This window comes from Engraulis encrasicolus, unplaced genomic scaffold (genome assembly GCF_034702125.1).
Source record: "Engraulis encrasicolus isolate BLACKSEA-1 unplaced genomic scaffold, IST_EnEncr_1.0 scaffold_87_np1212, whole genome shotgun sequence".
In the NCBI taxonomy this organism is placed as follows: domain Eukaryota; kingdom Metazoa; phylum Chordata; class Actinopteri; order Clupeiformes; family Engraulidae; genus Engraulis; species Engraulis encrasicolus.
This window is the reverse complement of record NW_026946225.1, coordinates 1-12,802: the sequence shown is the minus strand read 5'-3', so window position 1 is coordinate 12,802 and position 12,802 is coordinate 1. Positions and strand designations below refer to the sequence as shown.

Sequence of the window (12,802 nt, the reverse complement as noted above, 5' to 3'; positions counted from 1 at the left end):
ACTGTTGTCTGTGTTTATTTCTGTAAAACTAAAGCATTTATTCCAACAGGGACTGTAACCAATACCCTGTCAATAACTTAGTTAACACTTTTATCCAAAGTGACAAAGTGTAATTGTACCGAAAGCGAGTTGCCCAACCAGGACTCAACCTCTGACCTTTTGTGGTTGTAAACTGAAGCTCTGACGGCTACACTAAAGAGCCACACTCATTGGCATGATAGTTAGAACACAGGCACAACCTACAACATTACTTCACCCACAGCCCATTACTCCACCCATTACTCCATCACACTGCCTTCCCCTTCGGGAAGCACACCCATGGTGAAGCACACTGGGCAGCTGACCATCATTCTTCGCTCATCCAGTGTGCCCCATCATCTATGCTTCACCCATCACTGGGGTCCCTCACACTGGAGTCACCAATCCTGGGGGTTCCTCACATAGAATTGTGGCTCACACAATGGGTATGCTTCTGATGGCCTCATGGTAGCCATCCCACTTCTGACACCATTTGTAGCAAAGAGGAGTAGAGTTGCCCAGGCAAGACTCAAACCCAGACCGCCTGGGGTGGTAAACTGGGCCTCTGACCGCTACACTTAGGAGCCAGGGTCATTAATGTGACAGTCAGAACACACCCACAACCCTAGTGATGGTTACGCCATCACAGTAATGTAATGCAATGTAACCAGTGATGGGCAAAATCGACTTACTAGTTACAATGCAGTGCCATATAAATTACTAGTTTTTTCCTTTCCACTTCAGCCAGGTGATTGGCTGGTTGAAAAATCCCCTGGTTGAATGAAGCCCTTTTTCCATCAACAAGATGATTCACTTTAATGTGATGTGCATCAAGAAGTTAGTGCGACACATATGATGCAAAAGTCTTTATATCGCTCTACTGCTCTGAGTGAGCGATATATATATATTTAGGCAATGTTTTTAGAATTTTAGCTTTTATTACTGAAGTAGCCTATTTAGTCACAAATGTCAATTGAATTTGAACATTTGCCTTGAAACAGTATTACTTCAAAATATTTGGAAATTCCTCAACAAGCCTTTGAACAAATTGATGGTTGGGCCCAACTTGTAGGGCACCTTAGCCTACACACCATTTCAGACCTGCTCATAACAGTTCAGTGCATTTCATTTGCAGAGCAGAACTTTCAATGCCCAAAGCATTGATCTCGAGACATGTTGAGAAACGAAAGATAAAAAAAAAAAATCAGATTGCAGTTTGAGAATGCACAAAGAAAAACACCTTAACCAAAGTAAGATCCATGAAGAAATATATACTAACCAGACCACAGTCTAGTGTGGATGAGCTTGACTGGACTGATCAGAGTCCTTACCTCAACCCTTGGAATGATAGAGCGGTGACAACCAGGCGCCCTAACATCATCATTCCTAGTACTTTATATGACTCCACAAATGAGCTCCTGGTCCTGGTTATGCAAATAGGAAATCATGTATCTATTTTGTATATTACTGAAAATGGAGTTTATATTGTATACCAAATGTAGAGTATCAAGGATTACCAGGGTATCACAGGAAGGCAAAATGTGCAGGATAATAATAAGTCACCAGTACACGCAGCCAGATGAGAAGTGAATGTGTGTGCAGAATAGAGCCCACTCAACCCAGTCAATCAGGTTCATGTCCTTAGGTGTAAAATGTGGCCCTGTGATAACGATCTCTGATACCTGTCTCTCCTGCCAATGGGAGGAAGATGTCTGCAGCTGAAGAAGGCCCCTTTGGTGAAAATGGTGGTGATGGTTGAAGAGGAGCATGCTCAGGGTCCTCCTTTCAGCTATTGTTGCGTCTCCAGATGCGCACCATGTATCTCCTCTCATCATGGCGGCGCTCGAATGAGCAGCGACCTGAGAGTACTTGTACAGTGTATTCTTAAACGCAATTTCGTTGTCAAAACTCGTTTTGGTCAATGACAAATAAAAGCTCTTCATTCTTGATCATGTCCATTCCCTCCTATACACTTCATAATTGTTGTGTCATGCTGTGCAGTGAGCGAATTTCTGCATGTAGCATGACTCTGAGTTGTAGATGTCTGGTGGTGTACAGAAGGGATAAATAATACTGGGGAATGTAGAGTTCCCCTTTGTGCACCAGTGATACTGACCACAACCTCTGATATTAGGTCTCCCATTCTGACAAACTGCCATAGTAGTTTAACAGGCCAGGCCACACACCCACCCTCAGCAGTTAATCTCCACTCCCACATTCTCCTGGTAGGCAATGTGTCATAGCATTGACAATGTCACAGCTTGTTTACTATGAAGAGGACATTAAAATCTGATGAACCAGTTTTTGTTTTACTGATGCCAGCTAAAGTCAGAAAATATAACCATCCTCAAGAATCGATAAGTTTGCATATTTTGGAAGGGGCACAGTATTAGATTATCATTTGTTATCTTGTAAATGTATCTGAGATTAAAGTTAATTGTGGACTATATATATTTGTTCTGATTTGTTCATTCAATCAAATGGTTTTGGAGAGGAAAGAAACATGTCAATGTTTTGTCTACGAACCTATTTCCATGCAATGCTACTTTCATATTAGAGAATAGGTACATAATTGTACTTCTATTTGTTCGGACAGAAGTGAATTCCTTTTTAATTTTTTAATTTCATTAATCATATAATGTGTTGGATTGCACTACAAAAGTATTCTAATTTATACCCATATGGCTTTATTCTTACTTCAGCTCACTGGTGAAAAATGTACATGAATTCACAACACTATAGATTATGACACCATGTATCTACAGTATGTGGCTCGGACATGTTTAATTATTAGAAAATGGGCTAAAACTAATCAGCTATGGTATGCAGAATTTTCATGTAGTGTATATCTGTCAACAATAAGGACAACATTAGAAATATTATTGATGATGCTTGGGACCTTCTATGGCTTGTTGTTAGTGGTTCAACTGAAAAATAGTCACTTTTTAGAAAATCGTTTTTTCCCTTTATCTTTGAAAGGCTGTGAAATCAAAAGGCTATGAGATGCAACTTGCTATCATACAGAGGTATACTGCAGAGACACATGGGTTTCAATGAAATGTAGTGAGAATTTGCCATACCACCTGTACCAAAAGCTATTGACATTATTAGAAGTGATGCAATTATGTATGATCGGGAGCATAAATTGCCATATTATAATATTTTATTTCAACATATTAATTAAAATGGTCATTCTGATGGTGGAACTATGAAGTAGAATATTTATCTGAATTAATAATGGTATTTAAACCACTCCAGAAGGCTGATATAACAGCCAGAAGTGGCTTAAGAGACATTTTAATTTAGGCGATTTTCATTTTTTTCTTCTAATGGTGCATTTACCAAAGAGGCTGTAAAACCACAAAGCTATGAGATCCAGCTTGCTATCATACATGAATATACTCCAGAGACACATAGCTTTCAGAAAAATATAGTGAGAATTTGACCCCCCAAGTGGTACCAACAAGCCCCTTTTTGGGCTCTCGGCTCACAGGCTAAGTACACATTTTCTGTACTCTTTCCACCTCTGCTTATTATATGGTGTGACGTCATCGGTCGAATGCTCCATTCATTTCAATGGGGCTCCCCAACGTTCGCACGTCTGTTATTTTTCGATAACGGACGGGTTGGTCTATAACAGACCGCTGTCAATGGCAACAAGACTTTTCACTGCTAAAGCAACTTTTCAACAAGACTCTAATCAGCTGCTGTGATAGACAACACCTGTTGTCCTGGCTACCTAGCTGTTGCCTAGCGGTGTTCCACAACGGCACTGTTTTGTTTTGCGCAGCAACAATCTTTTGACATGAAAAACTATAATAAACTTAACATTAAATAGGCCTAAAGAAATGTCCCCGCCATGTGTGAATCATTTAAGTATATCCATATAATAAGCGGGTTAACGTTCGGCGAGTCGGTCGCTTTGTGGAATAGCAGCACTTCAGAGAGAACAAGACCCCTCCGCTCCGCGTCGGGGTCTAAAGATTCTCTCTGTCGTGCTGCTATTCCACGGTAGCGACCTTCTCGCCGAACGTTAAACCTTACTTAAATTGCTGAAATTCGCTCTGGTCGGTCAGTTTGCTTCGCCCCTGGAGAATTCGCTCTGGTCGATCAGTTTGCTTATCCTTCATAGAAAAATAATGACTTCCGTCGCTCCGTTAGCGTTGGTCGCTCTTGGTGTGAACAAGTCAGTTAGCCATTTGCAGTGTTTTTCCGATTTAAACCCATTATAAGATGAGACTATTGAACTACAAAAATGGCCTCTTCCGGTAGCCTTGTGTGTAGTCTTTTCTCCCATTGAAACCCATAATGAACCATGGCTTCAGGTGAGTGATTTCAAATGGAGACATGTTTGTAGTCTTACAAGCGTGTCCAAACCTTTTGTTGAATGGCTGTTGAGACTACAACTCCCATATCGTATCGTACTTTCTCCTCAAGCTGTGGGTCTCTGTGTAGTCTTTTCTCCCATTGAAACCCATAATGACCCATGGATATTAAACTACAAAAATGACATGTTTGTAGTTTGTAGTCATACTTTCTCCTCCAGCCATGGGTCTCTGAAGCCATGGCTATTAAACTACAAAAATGCCATGTTTGTAGTTTGTAGTGGTACCTTCTCCTCCAGGCGTGGGTCTCTGAAGCGGAGCAGGGGGGTGAGGTGCTCGCGGGTCTGCCCAGGAGGAGGATGCAGGTTGTGGGCTCCCAGGCTGCCTGAGCGCTGGGCACGGCTACCGGAGCTCACCGACGTCACCGTGGCTGTCGTTGTCTGCACAGTAAAACAAAACAAAAAGGTGTTACGTAATACGCACACTCGCACAGGCATGCACTCATAGGCACACATACAAACACACATACACACACATACATATAGACAGACACACACACACATACATATATACACACATGTGTGTGTGTGTGTGTGTGTGTGTGTGTGTGTGTGTGATACTCACGGTCTAGTTGGAGCCTCGGTGTGTGTGTGTGTGTGTGTGTGTGTGTGTGTGTGTGTGTGTGTGTGTGTGTGTGTGTGTGTGTGTGTGATCCTCACCGTCTGATTGGATCCTCGGTGGTGTGTGTGTGTGTGTGTGTGTGTATGTGCGCGCGCGCGTGTGTGTGTGTGTGTGTGTGTGTGTGTGTGTGTTTGTGTGCGTGCGTGTGTGTGTGTGTTTGTGTGATCCTCACCGTCTGATTGGATCCTCGGTGGTGAAGCGGAGGAGGCCTCTGATAGGGCTGAGCGGGGGTGGGGGTGTGGCTATTGGCGGGGGCGTGGCTATTGGTTGGGGGGACGTCCTTGTCTTTGGCGAGGGGCGGAGTGGAGTGGGTGAGGGGCGTGGGGAAGACACTGAGGGACTGGCGGGTCAACGCAGCTAGAGTCTGAGGAGGGGGGAGGGGGGGGGGGAGGAGAGAGAGGGGGGGAGGGGGGGGGGGAGAGAGAGAGGGGGGGGGGGGGGAGAGGGAAATAGAGAGGGTGGGTGAAGAGAGAGAGAGAGAGAGAGAGAGAGAGGTGGGGGGAGATAGAGTGAGACAGAGTGAGAGATAGAGAGAGACAGAGAGAGAGAGAGAGAGAGAGAGAGAGAGAGAGATTGGATGAAAGAATGAATGATGAAGAGAGGGAGAGAGAAGAGAAAGAGTGAGAGAGAGAGAGAGAGAGAGATTGAAAGAGAGAGAGAGAGAGAGAGAGAGAGAGAGAGGGAGAGAGAGAGAGATTAAAAGACAGAGAGAGGGAGAGAGAGAGAGAGAGAGAGAGAGAGACATTGAAAGAGAGAGAGAGGGAAAGAGACATTGAAAGAGAGGGAGAGAGGGACACAGAGTTAGTTTGCTACAGAGTGAAGTATAAGACAGGTGATTTGGTCAGCTTGTTGCATTTTGTGCACAAACGCTTTGCGTATTTTTGTACCGTGCAATATTGACATAACCGTCAGCAAAACTTCGATCTTAAGGTCGAGGTAGACTGACACAAATCTCTCTCTCACACACAAGCACTCCTCTCTCTCTCTCTCTCTCACACTCTCACTCTCTCTCTCTCACTCTCCCTCTCTCACTCTCACTCTCTCTATACTCTTAATACTCTTAATACTCTCTCTCTCAGCCTTACTCTCTCTATGGAATATGGAACACCCCCCCACACACACACACACACAGACACACGCACACACTCTTCTCTCTCTCTCTCTCTCTCTCTCTCTGTCTCTCTCTCTCTCTCTCTCTCTCTCTCTCTCTCTCTCTCTCTCTCTCTCTCTCTCTCTCTCACACACACACACACACACACACACACACACACACACACACACACACACACACACACACAGAGAGAGAGAGAGACACACAGAGACACACAGACACAGACACACACGTGTACTGACTGTGATTAACAGGTGTGTGAGTGGTGGGGTTGGGGTTAAATTGTCGTCCGTCCGATGAAAAAAATGGGATTATCTGTTAATCCAGGTTATGGTAGGATTTGCGTGTGTGTGTGTGTGTGTGTGTTTGTTTGTGTGTGTATTTGCATGCGCGTGTGTGTTCATGCATGCGAGAGAGGGCACACGTGTATGTCTGCGTGTATGCTTTTGGCAAGGTTTTTTGTAGTTGTGTGTGTGTGTGATTTTGTTGTTGTGTGGGTGTGTGTGTGTGTTTGTAGTTGTGTGTGTGTGTGTGTGTTTGTAGTTGTGTGGGTGTGTGGGAGTGGCTGATGGTGTGTGGGTGTGTGTGTGTGTGTGTGTGTGTGTGTGTGTGTGTGTGTGTGTGTGTGTGTGTGTGTGTGTGTGTGCGCGTATGTGTGTGTGTCACATGCTGTTTGTTGTTTGTCCACAATATTGCTGCATGACAACATCTGTGTTGTGCGTGTCGATGGGCACGTGTCGAGTGTGTGTGTGTGTGTGGCCATTATGCAGAGGTGTGAAAAGTTAAAGTAAATTCATGGTGTTAGGACAACATTAGCTGTTACACCATTTACTCTAAATTCATGGTGTTAGTACATCACTGGCACCTGATATGACATAGCTGTTACACCATTTACTCTAAATTCATGGTGTTAGTACATCACTGGCACCTGATATGACGTAGCTGTTACACCATTTACTCTAAATTCATGGTGTTATTGCATCACTGGCACCTGATATTACATAGTTGTTACACCATTTACTCTATTGCACCTAATAATGCTTGTGCTTTTGTTTTGTGTGTTTCATGTTGTTTCAAGTCTTTTTACTTCCTGTTAGCACTTTTGGTTTTGGCTGCTTTTGTTGTGTTAAAAGTAGAGATGCACCGGATCCTGATTTTTAGGATTCTGCCGTATACCGGATCCACCGCTTAAGATCCTGCCGGGTCCAGAACCGGATACCAGATCCTACGAAAGGGTTGAGACACATAGCCCTTTTTATTACGTTGGCTCAAACTATTTTTTAGACTCATTGGCTTACTGCCACACAGCCTTCAACGGCCGCATCCAAAGGGCTTTCACTCCATGCAGTGATTAGGGTTGTGAAAGACAGACTGAAAAGTCTAGGCTACGTAAAAAGTGGAGATGCCCCAGATCCTGATTTTTAGGTAACTGCCGGATACCGGATCCACTGCTTAAGATCCTGCCGGATCTGGATAGTCTGAAAAAACCTATTATCCTGCCGGATCCGGAACCGGATCTTGGATCCTGTACATCTCTAGTTAGAAGTGCATTACAAATAAACTTTGACTTGACTTGACTAATAAGGTACATAGACTGTTTTATTACTGAAAAAAACAAACAAGGACCCACCACAAATATTGCCTTCTTACAATACTTTTCAGCCTTTTCAGGTAGTCTAGTGTGTAGTCTTGTCTCCCATATCAACCAATTATAAGACCCGGCTATTGAACTACAAAAACAACCTCTTCAGTTAGCCATTTGTTTCTCCCATTGAAACCAATTGTGAGGTGTGGCTTTTGAACTACAAAGATGGCGTCTTCTCTACTTACGTGCTGTTTTCCCATGATGTTGTCGAATGGCAGCTCCGGCGTCCAGCTGTTGGTGAAGGTCGTCTCGTAAATATCATCATCCTCTTCATCCTCACCATCATCATCCTCGATGATCTCCGAGGAGGTCTTGTCAGGGTCTGTGTCACTGGTCGGCGGCCAACCTGTAGACAGTAAGCCATTTGTAGTCTTTTCACCCATTGAAGCCCATAATGAGATGTGGCTATTGAAATACACAAGGACGGTTAAGGGCACGGGCCAAACGGGCAGCAGCACATTAGAGCGGCTATATTGGAAGACCTCCTTGCAGTGCATTTCTAATGGGGCAGCAGCATATTAGGGCGGCCATATTGGAAGGCCTCCTTACAGTGCATTTCTAATGGAGCAACAGCACATTAGGGAAGCCATGTTGGAAGACCTCTTTACAGTGCATTTCTAATGGAGCAACAGCACATTAGGGAAGCCATGTTGGAAGACCTCTTTACAGTGCATTTCTAATGGGACAGCACTTTTTCACAAAGCACTTTTTCTCAATTGCTTGATATCCGGGTGCAAGCAACATTCCTATTTTGTAGTCATTGTTTTTTACAAGGTGTCCAGGTGGAAGTCAACAGCAACGTTCCTATTTTGTAGGAAAGCCCCACTCTCGGGTGTGATTCTCATATTTTATTTTAGTGGGTTAGCAGACAGACAGATGCTGAAGAAGGCTCAGGACGAAACGTCTGTCTGTCTGCTAACTCTCTAAAATAAAATACAGGAACCACAGCCGAGAGTGCAGCTCTTCCACAAACCACAAACTATTCAAAATGCTACTATATCAGAATAGACACAATAGGACATAACTGAAATGCCAACACTAGCTCTTTTTTAATATATGTTCTATGTATGTATTCTATGTAATGTTGCACTTTATATCTGTATATGTCTGTATGGGTATTGGTGTAATGTGTGTATACTGTTTAATTGTCTATGTCCACACCTAGAGTGTAGAGTCTATGTCTGCATGGGAAAGTAAGAAACGTAATTTCAGTTCTTTGTATGACCAGCGCATGTAAAGAAATTGACAATAAAACCGACTTGACTTGACTAATGGGGCAGCACCACATTTTAAAAGAGCTGTTTGGAGCGTTTCTGTTTACCGTTGTTGCCGTCGTCAAGGCGACCGGTTGGCGAGGAGGCGGGGCTCTTGTCCTCGGGCGGCTGGCGAATCAGGAAGGTCTGGATGTTGTGTCGCCGTAGAAACTCGTTCCGCTGCTGCCCGTGCCCCTCCTCCACCGCGTAGTGGCCGTCAAGACAGTCCAGCGCAGCCTTGGAGATGTGGACACGCCTAAACACACACACACACGCACACACGCACGCACGCACGCACACACACACGCACGTACACACGCACACACACACGCACGTACACACACACACACACACACATTATAATAGCACTACGGTGACATGCTGTAGTGGCCGTCGAGACAGTCCAGCGCAGCCTTCGAGATGTGGACACGCGGACAGACACAGTACAAACTGGAGTGTTATTGGAGCTATAACAGAGTTCATTTCAACTCTATCACATTTCATTTCAACTCTATCACACTGGTATTTTTACTGTGACACTGCCTCGGAGATGTGGACATGACATTTTACGATTTGGAGACCTTATTACAATACACACACACAGCAGAGTTGGAATTTCACCGCCAGCCACATTACAGTAAACACACACACGCACGTACGCGCTCGCACGGGGGAACAGACTGGCGGAATTGAACCTGCACACACACTTTTGTGAACTACTTTTAGGTTCCTGAAAGAACTTTGAAAGGTTCCTATGGGAGTCTAATATGTACCCCGCTATCCCTCCCATCAGACAGCGCTGCCTGGTGTGTCATTTTTAGAGATGCACAGGATCCAAGATCCGGTTCCGGTTCCGGATCCGGCAGGATAATAGGGTTTTTCACAGGCTCCGGCAGGATCTTAAGCAGTGGATCCGGTATCCGGCAGTTACCTAAAAATCAGGATCTGGTGCATCTCTAGCCTAGATTTTACAGTCAGTCTTTCACAACCCCAATTTCTACATGGAGTGAAAGCCCTTTGGAAGCGGCCAATGCAGGTAATGCAGGAGTCTAAAAAATAGTTTGCGCCAACGTAATAAAAAGGGCCCACGTGTGCGAGTAGGCTATGTGTTTCAACCCTTTGGCAGGATCCGGTATCCGGTTCCAGAGCCGGCAGGATCTTAAGCAGTGGATCAGGTATCCAGCAGGATCCTAAAAATCAGGATCCGGTGCATCTCTAGTCATTTTGAAGAGTTTGATTTAGGAATTTGTGTCATTGTGTCATGTTCCCACTCCGCACCTGATGGGGCAGCGTGGAGTTGAAGTATATACAGTACGTACCCCGGTATCCCCCCAGACTCCAGTTTGTTGGCGATGTCCACGTCCCAGGACCAGACGTCAAACTGCCACTTCCTCAGACCCAGCACGCCGCACAGGACCGAGCCGGAGTGCACGCCGATACGCATGTCCACGTTATGCTGTGTGCGCGAACGCACATACCTGCAACACACACACACACACACACACACACATACACACACACACACGTAGACACCGATACGCATGTCAACGTTATGTTGCGTACGCGAACGCACGTACCTGCAACACACACACACACACACACACATCACATCTTTATAATGGCTGTATAAATAGGTGTATAATAGGTTTATCATAGGTTTATGAACACACAGCCCAGCACCGAGCAAGAGTGGACACCGATACGCATGTCAACGTTATGCTGCGTACGCGAACACACATACTTGCAACGCACACACACACACACACACACACACACACACACACACACACACACACACACACGTAGACACCGATACGCATGTCAACGTTATGTTGCGTACGCGAACACACGTATCTGCAACACACATACACACACAGCACAACACAATATCTTTATAATATATTTATAAATAGATTTATAATAGCTTTATATACACATAGCCCAGCACACACCAAGAGTGGATGCTGTTCTGCACGCCCACGTTGTGCTGCATACGCAACATACACAGTAGGCCTATAACAGAAAGTTTGAAAGGGTGAGGGTGTGTACGTCATAACTAGGGAGTCATTGTACAGCAGGGGTTGAGGCGAAGAGGCGCATCTTGCCACCAGGCAAGGCAGGCAGCCGCTTGGGGCCCCCAAGCACCTAGATAGTGAATAACAGCCCACACTGTACTACAGTAGTAGTGATTTTGGTTCAAATGTCCATTCTTTTGCATTTTCGCTTGGGGCCCCACCTGGACCTAGAATCGCCTCTGGGGACCGGCATCAGTGAACTTCTTTTGTGAGTGCTGTGAGCGGTGAGTCGCCTGACCTTCTAACTGCTGCAGAAGACTGTGTTGCAAATCAATAGACATACTACACGCTTGTGTTTAAGTGTCTACTTGTTGCTGTAATCACTCTACCTGCGCAGAGAGGTACTGCACTATAAAGGACCCTTCAAGTCCAAAGCCCTAACCATTACACCTCAGATACTAATGGTGCATTCCAGTCCCCGACCATCCTAGTAGCTCCATGGGGGCCGCCATTATCATCCGACTTCGATTTGTTGAGGTGGGAGTAATGCGAGTCACCCCGACCTCGCTAGTTGGAGCTCCCACTTTTACTGGCGTTCCAGAGCATTTTTCGTAGGAGGTTGCATAAGTGCGATCTCCTACTAGGATGGCTTGGGACTGGAATGCACCATAAGGGGCCCCCTCAGCCCCATAGCAGTGGGCGTGGTCTAATCTTCAGGTAACGTAGTCTTTTCCCCCATTGAAGCCCATTATAATATATGGCTATTGAACTACAAAAAAGGCCTCTTCAAGAAGCCTATTGTGTAGTCTTTTCCCCCATTGAAGCCCATTATAAGACATGGTTATTGAACTACAAAATGGCCTCTGTGTGCGTGGTCTTTCCCCCATACTCATGAACGGCCATCCGGGTACTTTGCTCTTAAATTTGCGTTGCGCCCCTTTATGGGTGAAAACAAACCGAATGTCTCATTGACTTACATGCTACAAAGGCTAGCCTAAATTAACACATTTCACGCTTCAGCCACGGCTGTTTGGCTATATTATTTGAACAGCCGGCAACGCAACATGTTTTCGGCATGTTGCGCGTGAACAACGCTAGTCTACAGGTCCGTATCTTTCGTTTATGAAACCCCAATATCACCAATTGACTTGCATGGGTTGTTTTCCCCCATAAATGGGCGTAACGCACATGGAAAACGTCACGCCGTTCATGAGTATTGAAGCCCATTATAAGACATGGTTATTGAACTACAAAATGGCCTCTGTGTGCGTGGTCTTTCCCCCATTGAAGCCCATTATAAGACGTGGTTATTGAACTACAAAAATGGCCTCTGTGTGTGTGTGTGAGTGTGTGTTTTCACCTGATGGTCTTGATCATGCTGAGCCCCATCTCTACGCAGCAGTGGGCGTGGTCTTGCCTTGGCTCCGGCAGCCCTGATACACAGTAGTAGCAGTCGCCCAAGATCTTGATACGCAGGCAGTGGTGCTCCTACACACACACACACACACACACACACACGCACACACATTACTTTACATAGCTACAGTCGCCCAAGATCTTGATGCGCAGGCAGTGGTGCTCCTACACACACACACACACACACACACACGCACACACATTACTTTACATAGCTACAGTCGCCCAAGATCTTGATACGCAGGCAGTGGTGCTCCTACACACACACACACACACACACACACACGCACACACATTACTTTACATAGCTACAGTCGCCCAAGATCTTGATACGCAGG

The 12,802-nt window shown here is 45.3% G+C and overlaps 1 protein-coding gene across 1 annotated transcript in view; it reads right to left on the bottom strand.

Moving 5' to 3' along the window:
• LOC134444940 (adenylate cyclase type 8-like) overlaps positions 1-12,536 on the bottom strand; it is a gene marked incomplete at its 5' end in the record, with an annotated part of 28,411 nt that extends 15,875 nt beyond the window's left edge. Inside the window, 6 exons of the mRNA XM_063194113.1 lie at positions 4,631-4,783; positions 5,197-5,388; positions 7,966-8,048; positions 9,102-9,289; positions 10,353-10,511; positions 12,409-12,536. Coding sequence (XP_063050183.1) covers positions 4,631-4,783; positions 5,197-5,388; positions 7,966-8,048; positions 9,102-9,289; positions 10,353-10,511; positions 12,409-12,536 — 903 coding nt within the window. The remainder of the gene's footprint in view (positions 1-4,630; positions 4,784-5,196; positions 5,389-7,965; positions 8,049-9,101; positions 9,290-10,352; positions 10,512-12,408) is intronic.
• Positions 12,537-12,802: the final 266 nt, after the last annotated feature.